Raw genomic sequence first — 21,548 nt, 5'->3', positions numbered from 1 at the left:
CCAGAGCAACCAAAACTAAATAAATAAAAAGAAATATAGTAGGGTGTACATGTCCAAAAAAGTTAAAAACAAAAAAAGATATAACCTATATCTCATCATCCAGAGATTTAATATCTGTCCTCAACCTCTTAAAACAGGAATACATATATAAATTTATCTGTGACAAACTGAAATGGTACTGTGCATAAAATGTTCTCTGAGGTGCTTCTCTCATCTTAATTGTAAATATTTTCTAATGGCAAAAAAAAAAAAAAAAAAAAAAACTTTTAAAGAACTTGACTGACCAAAAGTCAAATGACTCAAATACTAAACATAAAGAGCCTAAGTTACACGCCGATGGTAAAATAATCCAATCTTCGTACAAAGGCAAAATCTGACAACCTCATTATACTTTTTAAAGCATGTGTTTTTTAGAGGCAGTAAAGTTTTTAAGAGTATGAATTCTGGAGCCAGACTGACTATATTCAAGTCCTGGCTTCCACAATTAGTAGCTATAGGGCTTTGTGACCTTGGATAAATTACCCTCCCTGATCCTGTTCCCTCTTTTATGAAATAAGAACAACAGAATCTTATGTCAGTGTTGTGAAGACTGAGTTAATACAAAAAATTCCCTAAAATCATACCTGGAATAAAATAAGTATGCCATAAATGCTAACCACTATGATTATTTTCCTTATTCCACAGGTAGGCAGGAATGGTTGCAAACAAAAGCTTCCTTCCCAACTCCTGAGTCCAAAACCTACAATCTTCTGTTCTAATCAAATTAAATATGATAACAGAGGGGAAAAAAAAAACAGAATGAAAATTTCAATAATGTCAGAAGGAAAAAATAATCAGAGTATATCTTACTGATGGTGGGTATCATCTTTGTGTGGGATAGCAATATTATATAAGGAAACAGACTTTAATTTTTTTCCTACCTTTATCAAACAAAGTTGACAATGCTAAGAATGGAGGAAGAAAATCTGCAAAAATCTTTTGACATTACACATCTCCCTTTATTTATTTACAGAAAAACTCAATTACAATAAATGAGAGGATGTGTAAGAATAAGCTAAGGCTGGCACACTTCCATTCATCAGAAAAATTACTTGTAATCAAGTTGTTTTCTATAGACTTTTCATTTGTGTAATTTTAAAATTAGGCACCAAGAGCACTTTTCCCCAACTATCAAGTGTACTTCCTTCCTAAGGAACTTGAGTCATCAGCTGTGTCTTAGGCATCACACTATGTTGACCAATGCTTCTTAACACTTGATATACAGTCACTCTCATCTTGAAGCACTAAATACCATTAACAAGCTGTTCTCTTGTATGACAAAGGTAGACTTCAAGAACTATAAGGTCCTGTATTTCAGAAATATACTTAAGTTTCTTTACTACAGTCTTAGAAAAATTACTTCTACAATGTGACTTCAAACTTAAGCCACAGTACCTGTTTAATCTTCATTAGAAACCACTCAAATCATTTTCTACAAATATCCACACCTAAGAGTTACAAGTGAAAGCTCAAGACAGGAGAGTATGTCTGAATTGTAAGCATATTACAATATACCCACTTTTTCAGATAGGCTAGTCTCTAAGAATTAAAAATAGTAAAGCTAGATGGCTCAAAGTGAAATCATAAACTATAAATTTTAAAGTAAATCAACCACAAAATATAAAATATCAATAGCTAAAACCTAACAAATGTATTAAATTTCAACCACTTATGAAATACAACTTAAAATTTCAAAAATGGAAACGTGTACATAATTTAGATTTCTATGGTGATTTGAAACACCTTTACACCATATTAAGTAAATGCAAACATAAGTACAGACAAGAGACTATGACTTTTGGCCCACCACACACACACACACACACACACACACAATGACTTTCAGCCCACCACACACACACAAAATGGCTTCAGCTACCACCCTAAGTTGATACACATCTACCCCACACTTCACACGTTATCCTAAACCTACTCTCATTACCTCGCTCTTCCCCCATATTATACCCCAAACCATCTGCCTCTGCCTCCTTCCAGGAAATCTGATGTGTAAATAAAACAATTAAGCCAAAGATGTTACCAATGACAATAATGGTAGGGAAGGATGGAGTTATGAAAAAGACATAAAGGTTTTTGAGGACTTACTATGAGTTAAAATTCTGAAGAAAATAAATTGTGAAAAGTTAAAGCTGAGTAGAACTAATTCTGAAGAGAGATTTGCAGAGTAAACTGCTGGTCAAAGTATCTTTCACCACAGAAACTAAACCCAGCTAATCCATGGCTTTTCTAGGTTAACAAGAAATTGGTTTGGTTTTTAGATAATCTTTATGGGGTATCAGTCATTTAATCACTCTTATAAATTAACAATCAAATATAAACTCAAAGCTGAAGGAAGAATGGGCAATACTGGGAAAAATTTTTTTTCTAACTGCAGTGCATAGAGCACTCCAAGAGGAAGGCTTCAATAGGATAAGAATATGGGATGCTTAAGTGATTGCCAACATCCGCTGGATCATGGAAAAAGCAAAAGAGTTCCAGAAAAACATCTATTTCTGCTTTATTGACTATGCCAAAGCCTTTGACTGTGTGGATCCCAATAAACTGTGGAAAATTCTCAAAGAGATGGGAATACCAGACCACCTTATTGCCTCTTGAGAAATCTGTATGCAGGTCAGGAAGCAACAGGTAGAACTGGACATGGAACAACAGACTGGTTCCAAATAGGAAAAGGAGTTCGTCAAGGCTGTATATTGTCACCCTGCTTATTTAACTTATATGCAGAGTACATCATGAGAAACACTGGACTGGAAGAAACACAAGCTGGAATCAAGATTGCCGGGAGAAAGATCAATAACCTCAGATATGCAGATGACACCACCCTTATGGCAGAAAGTGAAGAGGAACTCATTAAGCCTCTTGATGAAAGTGAAAGTGGAGAGTGAAAAAGTTGGCTTAAAGCTCAACATTCAGAAAACGAAGATCATGGCATCTGGTCCCATCACTTCATGGGAAATAGATGGGGAAACAGTGTCAGACTTTATTCTTTTGGGCTCCAAAATCACTGCAGATGGTGACTGCAGCCATAAAATTAAAAGACGCTTACTCCTTGGAAGGAAAGTTATGACCAACCTAGACAGCATATTCAAAAGCAGAGACATTACTTTGCCAACAAAGGTCCATCTAGTCAAGGCTATGGTTTTTCCTGTGGTCATGTATGGATGTGAGTTGGACTGTGAAGCAAACTGAGCGCCGAAGAATTGATGCTTTTGAAGTGTGGTGTTGGAGAAGACTCTTGAGAGTCCCTTGGACTGCAAGGAGATCCAACCAGTCCATTCTGAAGGAGATCAGCCCTGGGATTTCTTTGGAAGGAATGATGCTAAAGCTGAAACTCCGGTACTTTGGCCACCTCATGCAAAGAGCTGACTTATTGGAAAAGACTCTGATGCTGGGAGGGATTGGGGGCAGGAGAAGGGGACAACAGAGGATGTGATGGCTGGATGGCATCAGTGACTCAATGGACGTGAGTCTGAGTGAACTCCGGGAGTTGGTGATGGACAGGGAGGCCTGGCGTGCTGCTATTCATGGAGTCGCAAAGAGTTGGACACAACTGAGGGACTGAACTGAACTGAAGTGACTTGTAATCAATTAAGATAGCAAGCTATCAGAAATAACAACAAAAAAGGATGATGACAATGGTGGAAAACTTGTGCTAGACAGAGCAGGGTTTTTCAACCTCAGCCCTTCTGACATTTTGGCCAGATAATTCCGTGTTGGACAGGGGCGGGGCGGGGGGAGGGGGGTGCCGCCGTCCTATGAATTGTTAAGATGTTTCACAGTATCTCTGGCCTCTACCCACTAGTTACTAGTAAGCATCCCTCAAGTTGCAACAACCAAAACTATCTATCTCTAGACTTACAGATATTTTGGTGTCTGCTTTGCAGGTACATTTTAACTACACATTAATTTTTCAAAGCTACAATACCACATAAATACTATGATGTAAATTCACAACAGACATTTTAAAAGATTCAATGATTAAGTGACAGAATTGTGTTCAAGAGGAAATTAAGGATTTCTTAAATTCTATTTCCTAATGTGTGGTAATGATGTTCTAGTATTTCAACTTCTATAAATACATTTATTTAACTATATTCTGTAACTAACAGACTCCAAATGAAATTAGGCTTGGAAACATATTTTTAATAATATCTGCACAGCACTTTACAATCTCTTCAGCAATTTTACAAATTTATCCCACTCAATTCTTAGGAAAAGAAGCAAATTATATTCCACCCAATTAAAAAGTATAGGGTTCTACCTGTATTCTTTTGAAAACTAAATCCAAAGTTCAAAGCTGTTAAATACATATGTGTGTGTGTGTATGTGTATATCCCTTTCAATCATTAATGCAAACAAAGATAAATGGAAAGAAAATTCTGCTCCATAAATCATATTTGTACATTTGGCTCAAGTACAGAAATCACATTATTTTCCCCAATTTGTGTCTGAAATAGGAATTTCACAATTCACATATAATCAAAAGTATCAAGCATATTCTTGAACTGAAGAGTCTAATTCCAATTTATGTATCTTTAAATCTAACTTATCCGTCTACCTCAAATTCACCAAACTTCTATCTCTCAACTATCAGGAACAATGCTTCCTAAGTTTTTGTTTTTAATTGCTAAGTCATGTCCTACTCATGTGACCCCAAGGACTGTAGCCCGCCAGGCTCCTCTGGCCATAGGATTTCTCAGACCAGAATACTGCAATGAATGCAGAGAAGGAATGCCATTTCCCTCTCCAGGGGATCTTCCTGACCCAGGGATCAAGCCCAAATCTCCTACACTGCAGGAAGATTCTTTACCACGGTGCCACCAGGGAAGCCTGCTTCCTAAGTGACTAGCCACAAATTGTTGAAGGACTGTGCAAAGTTTTAGCTAACATTCAACAAAAGTATTGCTTCCCTGGCAGCTCAGTAGTAAAGAATCCACCTGCAATGCAGGAGCAGCAAAAGACACAGATTCCATCCTTGGGCTGGGAAGATCCCCTGGAGAAGGAAATGGCAACACATGCCACTATTCTTGCCTGGAGAATCCCGTGGACAGAGGAGGCTGGTGGGCTACAGTCCACGGGGTCTCAAAGAGTCAGATACAACTGAAGTGACTTAGCAACAAAAGTATTAGCATACAAGTCAGACAAAATTCAACTCTAACACACATTCCAACTTTGAACCTTCAATCTAGATTCAAAATCTTAGACACTTTGAACTACAAAGTCTGAGGTCCTCAAAGCTTTATAAAACTACACTCTCCAATACAATAGCCTCTAAGGTCCAAATTCAACACAGAGTGAGCCCTCAATAAACTGTGGTATCTTTACATTAAACATCTGCCAAGTTTTACCAGTTATTCTTCCATAAGATTTCTCATGTACTCTTCTTTATTTCTACAATCACTACCCCAATCCAGGACTCAATCACCAAGTAGCTAATTTATTCCTTACTGTATCATATCCCAACTGCTCAGTTCAGTTCAGTTGTTCAGTCGTGTCCGACTCTTTGCGACCCCATGGACTGCAGCACACCAGGCTTCTCTGTCCATCACCAACTCCCAGAGCTTGCACAAACTCATGTCCATCAAGTCAGTGATACCATCCAACCATCTCATCCCCTATCGTCCCCTTCTCCTCCTGCCTTCAATCTTTCCCAGCCTCGGGTCTTTTCCAGTGAGTCAGTTTTTCCTATCAGGTGGCCAAAGTATTGGAGTTTCAGCTTCAGCGTCAGTCCTTCCAATGAACATTCAGGACTGATTTCCTTTATAATTGACTGGTTGGATCTCCTTGAAGTCCAAGGGACTCTCAAGAGTCTTCTCCAATACCACAGTTCAAAACCATCAATTCTCTGGCTCTCAGCATTCTTTATAGTCCAACTCTCACATCCATACATGACTACTGGAAAAACCATAGCTTTGACTAGATGGACCTTTGTTGGCTCAACCAACCAAAATTCCACAATACCCCATAGTTACCATGGCCTATTATATGAAAAATGAGAGTTCTAGTCATCATAGCCCAGTTAGCATTTCTCCTTATTTCCTACCGTAAACTCTCCATTCCAGGCAAGTAAACCTACATGTATCTTACTACACCTTACGGTATTTTCTTCTATCTCAAAAAGCTCTCTTCAACTGGTTGATGTCCCTCCAGCTTAATAAATCCTCATTTCAACTACAATACATAATTGGAACTCTTATTTTTATATCTTGACATTTATGTCTACTCTGGCAAGCTCAATACTTTTTACCTCTTTTCTCTCTCAAGACTGTGCCTTCATGACTCCTACTAGCCACAGACACACAATAAACACTGATGACTAAAACAACAATGTTCTTACTGTACATGTTCTCTCATTGTTTAGTTGGAACTATAGTAGCTTCAGAATGGAATCACCCAGTATCAAAGGAAGTCTACACTTCCTGAGAACTGTTCTCAGTACTGCTGTTTCTGCAACCTAGCTAGGACAGAACTGTCCCAACTAGTCCTAAGGCAAAGCCTTCACACTGCTACATGGCGGTGTTACTACCTTCACAACTCTAAATGGTATTTTTCTTCTTAACGTTGCCCCCTTTCCCTTGTAAAATAATTGACAGCCAAACTAAGTTTAGCCCAAAACAGTAAGCTGTTCTTATACTAAATCTCAATCATTTAAGATTAAATTCAGCCCCTTTAAAAGGGGCACAGTAAATATGTTTTATAACAACTTTATAAAACTTTATCATTTTATAAAAACTTTCATCAAAAGCACAAAATATTTAAAAAGTCTGGTCCCAGAAACTTGTCATTCAGGAAATAGTCTCAAGGCCAAACTTGTGATCTCTCAACAAAGTTTAAAAAGAAAAAAAAATGGAGTTTATTCTTGGATTTATTACTCAGTTTCATTTTCTCAATTTCAAAAACAGAGTTTATGTTTATAACCAATTCTTAAAAGAAAAAACATCTAAGTTATCTACAGAACTCTCAACCGATTTTTTTCTGAGCCTTATCCCAGCATAAAAAGATGTGGTTTCTTATTTCCTCACTGAGATAAAGAGATGTGGAAAAATTGTAACTATCATTATTTAAGACCTTCCAATTGTTACTATTATGCACACAAGAATTTTTTAAAATATCTAATACCCTAATGCCAGATAAAAAGTATTGTGTATGCCACAGTGTTTATTAACAAATTTCTAGGACCAGAGAAAAGTTAATATTATAAACAATATAATAAAAATTGAATAAGAGGTCCCAATTCAAAAAAAATAATTTTATGGTTGCTGTCGGGACTGCAAGCGGCATGGGTTTGATCCCTAGTTGGGGAACTAAGATCCCACATTTCACACAGCACAACCAAATAAATAAATGGTGCTGTCATGTTTGCAAGATGAAACTGAGGCAAAGACGCAAATAACATATCTACAAGGACTGACGCAAGTAACAAAAATGAGTGCAGCAGGCTAAGCGTACATACAGCCAGCCAGATTGAGGGGAACCACGCTGATTCCCAAGTCCAGTTTAAAGAGGGGAATGGCTACTGCTCTGCTCCAGACAATAGGAATATTTCTGAACAGTTAACAGGATTTTCAAGTCTTCCTCCCAAAATACAGAAATCCATAAACTTCACTCAGAAATTTCCCAATTTGGGACTTCCCTGGTGGTCCAGGGGCTAAGACTCCATGTCCCAGTGCAGGAGGCCTGGGTTTGATCCCTACTCAGGGAACTAGATCCCATATGCTGCAACTATGGATCCCACACGCTGCAATTAAGACCCAGCACAGTCAGTAAATTTTAACCAAAACGAAGAAAAAAAATTTTTAATAAGTTTCCTAATTTTTCAAAGCCCATCAGTAGTTGAAACTTGAAGACACTGCAAATCAAACAAAACACATCTCTAAGGTGATTCAGTCCAGAGAACACCTTTGAACTAACATGTGAAAACTGCTTTCAAAAAGGCATGAGGGGGCAATAGGTAAAAAGTCCAGGTTTAGGTCAAACCGGCTTGGGTTTGACAGTCTAATTCACCACTGAGCAGGTGGACAATGTCAGAAAAAATATTTCTTCAAGTCTGTTTCTTTAAATGTAGAATGTCACCACTCTCTCATACAAGTTGGAAAGTGAAACTTTTAACACAGTATCAGAAATACAGAAGACATTACAAAAATGTCCCTTACTCTCCCTGCTCCACCCTGCAAGTCTGTAAGATAATTTAAAAAATATTAGGTAATAAACACCCTGGAAGATGTTAAACAAGTTATAAAAATGAGATCAGAAAAGAGAGGGGTGCTTGCCATGCCCAGTTCTTTGCTACTCAAAGAGGTCCTTATACACACAGAAAAGATACTGCTAACTAATGGCCTGAAATGGGTCTTCTCAAGATGGTACAGCTAGCTGGATTATCAATACCAACATTAAAAAGATAAAGAGTCACAGCTCCTTAAAGATAAAGACCAAAAGTCTGTCCATTTTATTAACTTCATAGACCCTGACTTGCTGGTAGAAGTGAGAATTAATTTAAGCTTAAACTTTTATACTTTTGGCCAAACTTCCATAAAATTTATTTCTTTAAGAAGCATGCTACAAAGCAAAGCATTTACACCAGACTTTTTAATATAAGAAACATGCCGGGAATTTTGTTCTCAGCTTGGTTTTGATCCCTGGTTGGGAAACTACAATACCCACCAGCCCAGACACCACAGTCAAAAAAAAAAAAAAAAGTCATACTCTAAGAGTTCATTTAAAGTATGATTTCATTAAACAAAAACAGGGGATTGAATTTACTGGTACAGCTGAAATACCTTTGGACCTCTCAAACACACCAATTTTTTTAAAGAGAAAAAAAAAAAAATCAACTCACCAACATATTTGTGTTAAAAAGTACAATTCACATATACATAAAAGTTCTTTGGGCTATATATAATCAGAATAGTTCTAATAAATTTCTAATGCGGTTGCATATAATAAAGCATTTTATTCATATATTTGAGTACATGTCTATATAGATACTAAGCTCTAGAAAATTCATGGTATCTTCCTACAAACAGAACACAGGTGGACATTGTGAGAAATGGACAGCATTGGCAAAGTTTAGTTTCAAGATTCTAAACACATTCTCTTTTCTAGCTTCCCAACCATCACACTAAGAGCAAGAAAAAAACTAATGCAAAACAGGATTGACAAATCACAGGGGAAGCAACTAAAAACGATTATTAAGTATCTAAAACGACTTATACTTTAAAGTTAAATTCATATTTCCACTATAGCTTGTCCTAATCTACACAAAATATTCATTCTCTCATAGGAGAGTCTGAATGCATTCTATTCTCATATCATCCTTACATAAACTTCTTACAAACGACCATAAACAGCGCAGATGTGTGGATAAAAATACATTACAAATATCTCCAGGTACCCCATAACTACAATCTTGATGTTAATTTTAAAATGAAAGATTTCTTAGTGGTTTTCTGAAAAAATTCTGCTTAAAACAAACATCAAAAATTAAGCAGCCTTTTAACCAATGTTTAATGCAAAATGATACTTTAAAAATGACTCCAGAGTTCTGAATTTAGAAAATCTTTGTTTAAAAAAGGTCTTAGCCCGCAAAGATTACGCTGTCAATTTATACTTTTTCTTCAACCATCAGAAGAGACCAGTGTCTACTCTTACTGTTTCACTCTTTAAAAACAAAGGACATTTTACATACTACTAATCATTAGTTTAATCTGCCTCATGTGGATGCCTTACTTTTTACTACCTCAAAGAAATCAGCATCTAACAAAAAGTGAAAACAGAAATTTGCTGGAAGTCACATTCAGAACATAAATACAAATGTAAAAACAAAGGCCCTTTTAGAGGTTATCCAGCACAGATATTTCAAACTAAACATCTACCAGAAGCTCCTAATCTAAAATGTTTCTCTCGCAAATGAACACTACAAACTGCAACAGAAATCTACCTACAAAGTATCTTCAGACTAAGTAGAAGACGGAACAAAAATATGCTAGGCTATGCAGTCCTAAGTCAAAGAAAAGAACAAAAACAATCCACTACATGAAACATTCAGACATTTTCTAAATTATCAAATGAGTCTATACTCATCCAAAACATTCCGGAAAAAATTTCAATCCAATTCTTTCAAACATACTTTAAAGTCTTTATGTATACTCCGGAGGGAAGTGAAAAAGTTAACCAAAAATAAAGCACTTCACACAAGAATAAAATGATGCAGTTGGTCCTCGGATAAACTGGAAACAAAAAACGTCTTCAAAACCGGAGTCATCAAGAAATTATACGCTTTAGCACACTTTAACTCCAACGTGGGGAGGGGAGGTGGAGGATTGCCACTGTTTTGACAATCCATTAATTACACTATATGTCTATTCCACCTGAGAGTTTAAGAAAACTCTTCAAGTTAGGTCACCGAGGGACCGTCTCTCTAAAAGACGCAAAGCAGCCTACAGATCAAAGAACATCCCGAAACGACTTAGCTTTCTCTCCACGAAACCCTTTCCCCAGGGCAACAGAATGTTTTCACAGAACAGAAACACACCCTCCTGCTAATCTCGGAACAGTCGGACAGAGGCGGGGCACTTTGGAGAGCCAAAGCCGCCCGGCTCACACCAGCAGGAGACCACTGTTACCCCTCCTCGGGCGGCCTCTCCGCAGAACCGGGTCGGTCTGGATCGCCGCGCCCGGTAACGGAACAATACAATCGCAACTTCCCACGAGCCTCCGCGGTGGTTCTTCGCGGCGGAGGGGACTCCGGAATTCGCCACGGGCAAGGGGCTGGGGCAAAAGGGTAAGGAGGGTGATCACCGGCCCCGCGGCAGCTGCCCGCCCCGGCGCCCGGCGAGCCCGCTGGAGTGATGGTGCCAACCGGCCTGAGCTCCACGGCTCTCGCTTGGCCACCGGATCTCCCGACTTTGCTTCTCTGGCAGGCGACCCCAGCCTCCCCTGCTGCTGGGGCGGCAGGGGGCGGGAAAGGCCTCGCCGGAGATTCAGAGCGTCCTCGGCCCGCCACGGAAGGGAACGCGGTCGGGGCGCGGGGGACAATAGGGAGTGGGGAGCACTGCGCGCCCGAGTGGCGCCGCCGGCCGGCCGGGCTGACTGACGCACCCGCCGCACGGCGCGACTGGGCTCCGCTCGGCCCGGCCGCCGCTGCCGCCGCGCGGTCCGCTGAGCTCACGGCGCCCCCGGCACTGGGGGTCGTGCCTCACCTCCCAGCCCCGCAACCCAGGAGAGGAGCAGAATTAACACTCTCAGCAACACCATCTTCCGCTGCCGCCGCCGCCGCCGCCTCCTCACGGGTTAACAGCAGCACATCGAACCGGAGGGAGAAGCTGAAGGGGCTTGGTCCGGAGCCTCCACGGGAAGCCGGGACCTCCCCGGGCAGGAGAAACGGCGAAGCACCTCCCTCTCGCCCCACTTCAAGAGCCGGCAAAGCTTCCAGCACCTCCAAAACAGGGACCTCCCTCCCCCTCGTTCGTTTCCTTCCTCCCTTCCCCGCTTTCCTTCCCTCGCTCCTTCCCTCTTCTCTACCTCCCTCCCCCGAGCCCGGGACCTCCGCCTCCTTCCTTACCACGTGACCAGCCGGCGCCCAACAGGCAGGCGGAGCCGCACCCCTTCCTCCCGCCCCTCCCCCTCCCCCAGGCGCCCCAGGGGCGCGCGCATGCGCACTGGGGCCGGTTCCCGGGCTGCTAGGCCCGCCGCCGCTTCCTGTCCGCCGGCGGAGAGCTGGGATTGGGCTTGGGAGGCGGGGTTTCCTGGGGTTCCGCCCCCGGACTGGAGCGCAACTCTGTGGACCGTACAGGGTTTGCTCTTGGTGCTGCTCAGACCTGTGTCTTGAGCAGAAGAGGCAAGGTGAGGGATGTTAAGGGGCCGCTGTCCTCGTTTTAACTTCACAGGGAATGGGGATTTTCGTTACTTCTTTTTTTGCCTCCCTGGGTGCACAACTTCTACCAAGTAAACAAAAGCAAAGCCTCCCCCACCCTGCAAAAGAAGCAAAGTCCCAATAAACAGTTATTACTTTGGAGACAGCCGACAAAGCTCAGAACCTCAATGTAAAGCCCTTCAAGCAGCAGAAACATACAGCCTAAGTCCTATTTTTCTGAATTCTGTAAAACTGTCACAGACCAGGCCTTGGCCATTCTAAAAGCGTGCAGCCTCAACCACAGGTACCGAATCTAGCCTGAAAAATGTCCTAGTTACCACTTTCTGTTCATTCTCTGAAGAGAACTCTGGAGTCTCCTTCACCCCAACTTCTTTGAAGCTCCTATTTGAGCTCACAGTAACTCACTTTGATTTTTTAAACTTGTATTCCATGGACTAAAGACTTAAACATAAAACCTGAAACCGTAAGACCTAGAAGGAAACAGGGAAAACTTGATGTTGGTCTTGGAAATGATTTTTTTGGATGTGATGCCAAAGCACAAACAACAGAAACAAAAGTAAATAAGTGGGCCCACATCAAACTAAAAACCCTTGGCAGAAGAATCAAAATGAAAAGGCAGTGTTTGGAATGAGAGAAAACACTTCAAATTGTTTCTCTTACAAGGGGTTAATAATTAAAATATACAAGGAACTCTTACAACTCAGAGGCTACAAAGCAGACAATCCAATTTAAAAATGTGCAGAGGAATTTAGTGCTTTTTCAAAGAAAACATCCAAATGACCAATAGGTGCTTGAAAAGATGCTCAATACCACTAATCATCAGGGAAATGCAAATCAAAACCACGGTGAAATAAGGCCCACACTGTTAGAATGGTTATCCTCAAAAAGATAAGAGATATGTGGACTTCGGTGGATAAGAATCTGCCTGCCTATGCAGAGGTCACAGGTTCAGTCCCGCATCTGGGAAGATTCCACATGCCCCGGAGCAACTAAACCCCTGCGCCACAGCTACTGAGCACTCTAGGGCCCAGGAGCTAGAACTAATGAACCTGTGTGCTACAACTACTGAAGCCCATGGAGTCCCCACATCACAACTACTGAGCCCTCGTGCTCCAACTATTGAAGCCAGTGCATGGCAAGGAGGAGTAGCCCCTGCACACCACAAGAGAAAGCCTGCAGAAAGCAGTGAAGACACAGCACAGCCAAAAATAAATAAATAAATATATACATATATATATATATATATATATATATAGAAAGACAAGACAAACTTGTTGGCAAGGATATGGAAATAGGGAAACTCTTGTGCATTTTTGGTTGGAATGTAAATTGGTGTAAGTATTACAGAAAACAGCACAGATGTTCCTCAAAAAATTAAAAATAGAACTACCATAGGGCCCAGCAACACCCACTTTGGGGTATAAAACCAAAGGAAGTGAAATCAAGGTCTTGAAGAGAAATCTACACTCACATATTCATTACAACATTATTCACAATAGTGTCCCTGTATGGATGAATGGCTAAACACAATGTGGTATATAGATAAAATGGCATATTAATTCAGCAATGAGAAAGAAGGAAATCTTGCCATCGGGGATTAATCTGGAAGGCATTATGCTAAGTGAAATAAATCAAACAGAAAGACAAATACGGTGTGGTCTTATTTATATGTGGAATCTAAAAAACCCAAACTAAAAGAAGCAGAGAGTAAAATGGTGGTTACCAGGGTCTGGGAGGTGGGGGAAATCTGGAGATATTGGTCAAAGGGTACGAACTTCAGTTATAAGATGAATAAGTGCTGGGAATCTAATACTGGTAATCATTTTGCAGTACTTAAGTGTATCAAATCATGTGTTATTACATGAAAAACATGCATACAGTTTACATGTGGTATGTTGGTTATCCGAAGATATATCCATTTGAATGCAGAGTTCCAAAGAATAGCAAGGAGAGATAAGAAAGCCTTCCTCAGTTATCAATGCAAAGAAATAAGAGGAAAACAATAAAATGGGAAAGACTAGAGATCTCTTCAAGAAAGTTAGAGACACCAAGGGAACATTTCATGCAAAGATGGGCTCAATAAAGGACAGAAATGGTTTGGACCTAACAAAAGCAGAAGATATTAGGAAAAGGTGGTGAGAATACACAGAAAAACTATACAAAAAAGATCTTCATAACCCAGATAATCACGATAGTGTGATCACTCACCTATAGCCAGCCTGGAATGCGTAATCAAATGGGCCTTAGGAAGCATCACTACAAACAAAGCATGTGGAGGTGATGGAATTCCAGTTGAGCTATTTCAAATCTTAAAAGATGATGCTCCAAAAGTGCTGCACTCAATATGCCAGCAAATTTGGAAAACTCAGCAGTGGCCACAAGACTGGAAAAGGTCAGTTTTCATTCCAATCCCAAAGAAAGGCAATGCCAAAGAATGCTCAAACTACCACACAGTTGCACTCATCTCACACGCTAGCAAAGTAATGCTCAAAATTCTCCAAGCCAGGTTTCAACAGTACGTGAACCGTGAACTTCCAGATATTCAAGCTGGATTTAGAAAAGGCAGAGGAACCAGAGATCAAATTGCCAAAATCTATTGGATTATAGAAAAAGTAAGAGAGTTCCAGAAAAATATCTACTTCTGCTTTATTGACTGCACCAAAACCTTTGACTGTGTAGAGCACCACAAACTGGAAAATTCTGAAAGATATGGGAATACCAGACCACCTGACCTGCCTCTTGAGAAATCTGTATGCAGGTCAAGAGGCAACAGTTAGAACTGGACATGGAACAACAGACTGGTTGCAAATTGAGAAAGGAGTAGGTCAAGGCTGTATATTGTCATCCAGCTAATTTAACTTATATGGAAAGTACATCATGTGAAATGCCGGGCTGGATTAAGCACAAGCTGGAATCAAGATTTCCGGGAGAAATATCAATCACCTCAGATATGCAGATGACCCCACCCTTAGGGCAGAAAGTGAAGAAGAACTAAAAAGCCTCTTGATGAAAGTGAAAGAGGAGAGTGAAAAAGTTGGCTTAAAACTCAACATTCAGAAAACTAAGATCATAGCATCTGGTCCCATCACTTTATGGCAAATAGATGGGGAAACAATGGAAACAGGGAGAGATTTTATTTTGGGGGGCCTCCAAAATCACTGCAGATGGTGACTGCAACCATGAAATTAAAAGACCCTTGCTCCTTGGAAGAAAAATTATGACCAACCTAGACAGCATATTGAAAAGCAGAGACATTACTTTGCTAACAAAGGTCTGTGTAGCCAAAGCTATGGTTTTTCCAGTAGTCATATTTGGAGAGTTGGACTATAAAAAAAGCTGAGCACTGAAGAATTGATGCTTTTGAACTGTGGTGTTGGAGAAGACTCTTGAGAGACCCTTGGACTGCAAGGAGATCAAGCCACTCATTCATAAAGGAAATCAGTCCTGAATGTTCATTGGAAGGACTGATGCTGAAGCTGAAACTCCAATACTTTGGCCACCTGATGCTGGGAAAGATTGAAGGCGGAAGGAGAAGGGGGTGACAGAGGATAAGATGGTTAGATGGCATCATGGCATCAGCAGCATGCTGGCATGCTGCAGTCCATGGGGTCACAAAGAATCGGACATGACTCAGCATCTGAACTGAACTGAAGTCTTCAGGCTTCCTGGATGACCCAGTGGTAAAGAATCCTGCCAAGCAGGAGACATGGGTTCAATCCTGGGTCAGGAAGATCCCCTAGAGGAAGAAATGGCAACCCACTTGCCTGAGAAATCCTTGGACAGAGGAGCCTGTGTCTGTGGGGTCACAAAGAGTCAGACAGGACTATGGATTAAGCAACAAATTAGTCCTCATCTTTAGCATCCTGCTTCAGTAGGCTGAATTAGAAAAGATAGATATTAATACTAATAATAATTTGGAATTCCTACTTTTTACTGTAGGTTTTTTCGACTTATTACCACGTGCTTTTTTAATTCTCATTTTGAAAAATGAATTACTCTAGTTTTGCTCCAACATCAGTAAGCTCAAAAATACGGTCAGAAGTTCTAATATCATCAATAGTGCCCATTATGGCAGAATCTCATGATTTTTTTTTTCTTTTTCTTAAAAGATCCAATCTTAGGAAAGATGAGTTACATGGAAATATTACATTGCATATACCTGTGCTTGTATTTTCTTCTGGTGGTGCTGTCTGCAAATGTTTTGATTTTTTAGCTGTTATACTATCTTGTGGCATGTTTAGTTGTGCAGCAACTTTTATAGTTAATTTCAGTGGTAGAGGTAAATGGTGTTTTCTTTTTAATTTCAACTGGGTAAAAATACGTTTTGTATTATCAAGGTGGTCATCAAGAATTATGTTTAAGATTGTATTTCTTTTCACTTAAAAACAAATTGATCACATATCAGTATCATAATGAAAGGGATTCAGTGTTACAAGTTTGAACCACTGTTTTATTTGACATTTAACTTACTACCTTTTCTAACCTCAACTTTTCTTTTTTTTTATGAGAATGATTAAGTTTAAATTATTTAACATTTGTAAAGTGATTATAATAGTGTCTGGCTATTACTATGTGTTTAAATAAAAATAAGTATCATGGTTCTTCCATTCAAAAGCAGTGATTAACAGTATTATTTCCTTAATGACAACATCCAGCTTTGATACTATCAGTATAAATGAAAGTTATCCCAAATTTTAATAATGAGGAATTCAGCTAGGAAGTACATGGCTGTACACAGTATATTACATAAGTAATACCGCCGGAAAATGCTGCTTGCACAACTTAAAGCCAATCCTAGCAAACATTTCAACAATTACATTTTTTTTTTCCGTCTTACAACATTGCTTTATAATATAGATGCAAAATCTGTTTTATGTACAATACGTGTACTTTATTTGGTCCTACCAAATAATCTTACCAAGGCTTTCTATTGGTAATCTTCCCCCAAAAGATTCAGGTAGAATTAGATATTGTGCACTTAACGACTACCCAAACCTGAGACTTCGCTACTAATTTCAGTTTTGGGGTCATACACATAAATCGAAATAGACACACGCGAGGTATAGACACACACGAGGTTAAGGCGATGAAAGTGAGCTGCAGGAAACCCCAGGGTTCAGAACAACTAGGCTGTGTATTTTGCTTGAGTTAGATTCGCAACGTGAGCAGCAAAGGTTGTGTGATCTCAGAGCGCTTTTATTGTAGTGCGAGGGCTTCTGAACACCCATGTGACTGCGTGGGTGGGGGCGCTGGCAGCCTGTGGGCCCTTTGAGGCATCCATCACCAGGCGGTCATTTCTTCTCGGCCTCTCCTGTTTTGGGTTCTTGTTTCAGTTTGTAATCAGCCAGGGCGGCCTTGATGGCGTCTTCAGCCAGCATGGAGCAGTGCAGTTTCACAGGCGGGAGGCACAGCTCCTTGGCGATGTCTGTGTTTTTGATGGTCAAGGCTTCCTCCACCGTCTTCCCCTTTACCCATTCGGTGGCTAACGAGCTGGAGGCGTTGGCAGAACCACAGCCAAATGTTTTAAACCTGGCGTCCACGATCTTCCCCTTTTCATCCACTTGAATCTGTAATTTCATGACATCACCACACGCTGGAGCCCCCACCAATCCAGTCCCAACATTTTTAGATGTCTTGTCAAGGGACCCCACGTTTCGGGGATTTTCATAATGATCAACAACCTTTTTGTGACAGAGCCGAGCGGGAGCTGAGAGCTCCCGGGCGGGCAGGCGCGGGGCCCGGAGCAACAGGGCCGACGCCGCCCGCCTCAGACGGCCCGCTCCAGCCGCCGCCATCTTGCGGGCTTGCCCAACAATTACATTTAAAATTTTCCAACTCCAACTAAAGACATGCATGCTGCATGTCTCACTGTCATGACAAACTAAGTATGTTTAACTTATCTCTGATAATGGCACCAACACTCTCAGTAACCTGGGATGGGGAATGAAATTATCTGACTCTTCTTCCCTTGTCTACTCATAACCAGTCACCATCTATTGCTGCTGCTAAGTCGCTTCGGTTGTGTCCGACTCTGTGTGACCCCATAGACGGCAGCCCACCAGGCTATTAATTCTATTAATTCAACTATTAATTCGTCCCTAAAAATGTTTTTCTTGTACCTTAAATCCTTCCCTACCTACTATTGTCACTCCAATTCACACATTTTCTCTTGCTCACTGGACTTTTAACCCATCTCACTCCAGTCCCTCTCACTTCTGGTCCTGCTTTCAAATCTCACCTCAATCCACTACAGTTTGCTTCCATCCCCATCAGCCCCAGGAAGCCACCCTTGCTGGGGCCATCAAAGATCTGTTAGTTACCAATGCCACTACACACTTTTACTCATCTAACTAGGCTTTTTGGTCAATTAACATTCTCTCCTCAAAATTCCCCCTTCCAATGTTTCCCAAGGCCGTGCTCACCCCTGATTTTCCTCCTTACTTTTAACTGTGACTTCTGCATCTCTTGGCTTCCCTGGTGGCTCAGACAGTAAAGAATCTGCCTGCAATGCAGGAGACCCAGGTTTGATCCCTGGGTCAGGAAGATCCCTTGGAGAAAAGAATGGCTATCCAGAAAAGGGAATGGCTACCCACTCCAGTACCCTTTCCTGGAGAATTCCATGAACAGAGGAGCCTTGTGGGCTACAGTCCATGAGGTTGCAAAGAGTTGGACACAACTGAGCAACTAACACTTTCCCTTTCACTTTTCTGCATATCTTCCCTAGGGTTTCTTATTCTCTTTATCCTTTAGATATTATATTGATGTTCCTCAGGATTTTATCTTTGGCTTTCATATTTTCTCATTCTTCATGTGCATGACTATTTTTTACTACCTCCAATGTCTATGACTCACTAGGCTGTAAACTCCATGAAAACAAAGCCTGGATCTGTATTGTTCTGAATCCTATCCCACTACCTAGCACATGCTAAGCTAAGTCGCTTCAGTCATGTCTGACTCTGTGTGACCCCATAGACGGCAGCCCACGAGGCTCTCCCGTCCCTGGCATTCTTCAGGCAAAAACACTGGAGTGGGTTGCCATTTCCTTCTCCAATGCACGAAAGTGAAAAGTGAAAGGGAAGTCATTCAGTCGTGTCCGACTCTTAGCGACCCTATGGACTGCGGCCCACCAGGCTCCTCTGTCCATGGGATTTTCCAGGCAAGAGTGCTGGAGTGGGGTGCCATGCCTTCTCCAACCTAGCACATAGTCAGCACTTTTCCTACACCTGTGCCCCAAGCACCAGCCCTATGTACCAGCCCGATGTAACCTAGTTACATCGTTCGCCAGTACGGCAACCTTGAATAAGTTGAGGCATCTGTACCCCAATTTCCTAATGTTTACATTAGGAATAGTAGGAGTAGTAATACCTACCTTTGAAGGTAGGGAGTTAAATAAATTAATAGAGGTAAGCCATTGAGAATATTGCAAGGCATTAGAGCAAGCATTGTAAAATCTTAGGTGTTTTTTACATATCTAACATGTACTAGCCAATTCCTTCCTGACGTTACATGGCCACACCAAATTCAGCATGTCCCAAAGTGAACAAACCCCTACATCAACCTACACAAACTGTTTTTTTTTTTTTCCTTCTAAATTCCCTATTTGGATTAAGGCAACATCATCCATGCAATTACCTAAACTTCTCTTCCATTCCAGCAGACAATCAAGTCATCTCTATTCTCCACTGTATGAAATTCCACCCCTTCCACCTATTTCTACTCCCACAGCCCAAGCTCTGGTCTCCCCAGTTCATATCACCTATTCCTTGACTTTTTGACACCACTGCTGCCAGAGTGACCTTTTTGAAAATATATCCTTTTATCTCCAGGATAAAATGCAAGGCCTTTATGATCTAGCCATTGCTTTCCGTGACAGATTCATCTTTCATGGCTCTTTTCCTACTTTATCTTCTAAAAGTAGCAAGGACAAAAATCAGAGTAATAGTAGTAGCTGGTTGTTGGGCTTCCCTGGTGGCTCAGATGGTAAAGAATCCACCTGCAATGTGGGAGACCAGGGTGCAATCCCTGGGTTGGAAAGACCCCCTGGAGGAGGGCATGGCAACCCACTCCAGTATTCTTGTCTGGAGAATACCCATGGACAGAGGAGCTTGGCAGGCTACGGGTAATGGGGTCGCAAAGAGTCAGACACTACTGAGCGACTAAGTGCAGTAGCTCGTTATTAGTAAGGAAATGGAAGCTCAAAGAACTTAAATCACCAAAATCTCAATGCTGGTACCTGGCAGAGTCAGCACCCAAAGTTAAATCTGACTCCAAAGCATGTGCTCTAATCACTACAATACGCTGCTGTTCAACTGCAGTTGTCTTCTCAGACACATATATCACTTCCCTCTTCAGTATCTTTGCACATTTTTATTTCCTCCATAAGGAATTTCAATAATTCATTTTATGACACTTTTTTGGGTCAGGATTTTGCTTTCTGTATAAAAGATGGGTCAGAGAAGAAAAACACTTGTAAAATCCATTTGGGGACTTCCTTGGTGGTCCAGTGGCTGAAACTCTGAGCTCCCAATGCAAAGGGCCCGGGTTTGATCCCTGGTTGGGGAACTAGATGCCACATGCTCTGACTAAGATCTGGCAAAGTCAAATAAAAATAATAAAATAAAAATGAAAATCCACTTTTGAGGAAAAGAGAACAGTGGAAAATGGTATTTACAACTTAAGGCATTTAGAAGAGTGTTATAAATATCACTTTCCTTTCAAATGTAAAGGAGTAAATATTGTTAAACATATAGCTCAGGTTTCTCCTTTGTAACATTTTCACTAACTTTACCACTAGAGAAAATTTAAAATCATTTGCTCAATAACCATGACATTCAAACCCAACCTGCTCCACGCACAGCATGCTGAGAAAACATACAGGGAGAGTCAAGGGGCTAAAAAAAAAAAAAAAAATTAAGTATACCATGTCCATAATTCTAATGTATTTGTATCAAATGGTACTGTATTTGTTTATTTATTTTAAATCTTCCTTAATTCCTAAGGATAGTAATGAATCACATGTTATAGGGGTTTTGAAAACAGAACCTCAGAGAGTTAAGCAAATATATATCCAACAAATGTTTATTGACTCTTAATGCCAGAATAGAATCAATTTCACTAATATGTTCAAAACCTAGGAGTGATTACTCCCCTCACTGTCTAAAATCATGGTATCTTATTCTAACATTCAAGATGCTCCAAAAAACTCAATTGTCCAAACTTTTCTCTCGTCTCCTTACAATACAGCTTCTACTCCACCCTGTCAAGCTGCATGTGGGAATGCCACAATATCGGCAACCTTCTCCCTTCTACATTTTCCGTCTCTTGTTTCCTCCATGCCCCTACAGTATATTTAAAAAAGAAAGAAAGGCAATGGGCCCAAAATGGAGTTACTTATACTAGGCCTCTTGTCACCAAACTAAGATTTAATAGTTTCAGTTCTCTCAGACACAGAAACTTAAACCAGTCAATCAGGAATCACCTGATCAGCACCTGATAGGTAATATACCTAACTGTATATTGGGTCTGTCTCTTATTGTCCCCTAAAGGAAAGTAGCTTTGCGATAATAAGACGCTCTTTTGCCTAATATAACTTCCTTGTTTTCACTCCCTTCTGCCTATAAAA

General features: G+C 40.7%; 1 protein-coding gene and 1 pseudogene across 2 annotated transcripts in view; both read right to left on the bottom strand.

Annotated features, from left to right (window-relative positions):
- Positions 1-11,560, bottom strand: part of ADAM10 (ADAM metallopeptidase domain 10) — a 143,529-nt gene extending 131,969 nt beyond the window's left edge. The window contains exon 1 of one of the 2 annotated variants that reach the window (XM_070797490.1): positions 11,253-11,560. In XM_070797490.1, the coding sequence (XP_070653591.1) occupies positions 11,253-11,307 (55 nt within the window). In that variant the 5' untranslated portion in view covers positions 11,308-11,560. Of the gene's footprint in view, positions 1-10,585; positions 10,807-11,252 lie in introns of those variants that run through there. The other variant, XM_070797491.1, reaches the window with a different exon arrangement.
- Positions 11,561-17,041: 5,481 nt separating this feature from the next.
- On the bottom strand, positions 17,042-17,728 carry LOC109564543 (iron-sulfur cluster assembly enzyme ISCU pseudogene; annotated as a pseudogene).
- Positions 17,729-21,548: the final 3,820 nt, after the last annotated feature.

This window comes from Bos indicus, chromosome 10, assembly GCF_029378745.1.
Source record: "Bos indicus isolate NIAB-ARS_2022 breed Sahiwal x Tharparkar chromosome 10, NIAB-ARS_B.indTharparkar_mat_pri_1.0, whole genome shotgun sequence".
Taxonomy (NCBI): Eukaryota; Metazoa; Chordata; class Mammalia; order Artiodactyla; family Bovidae; genus Bos; species Bos indicus.
The sequence above is the reverse complement of the archived record's forward strand: the minus strand, read 5'-3'. Positions and strand labels throughout refer to the sequence as shown.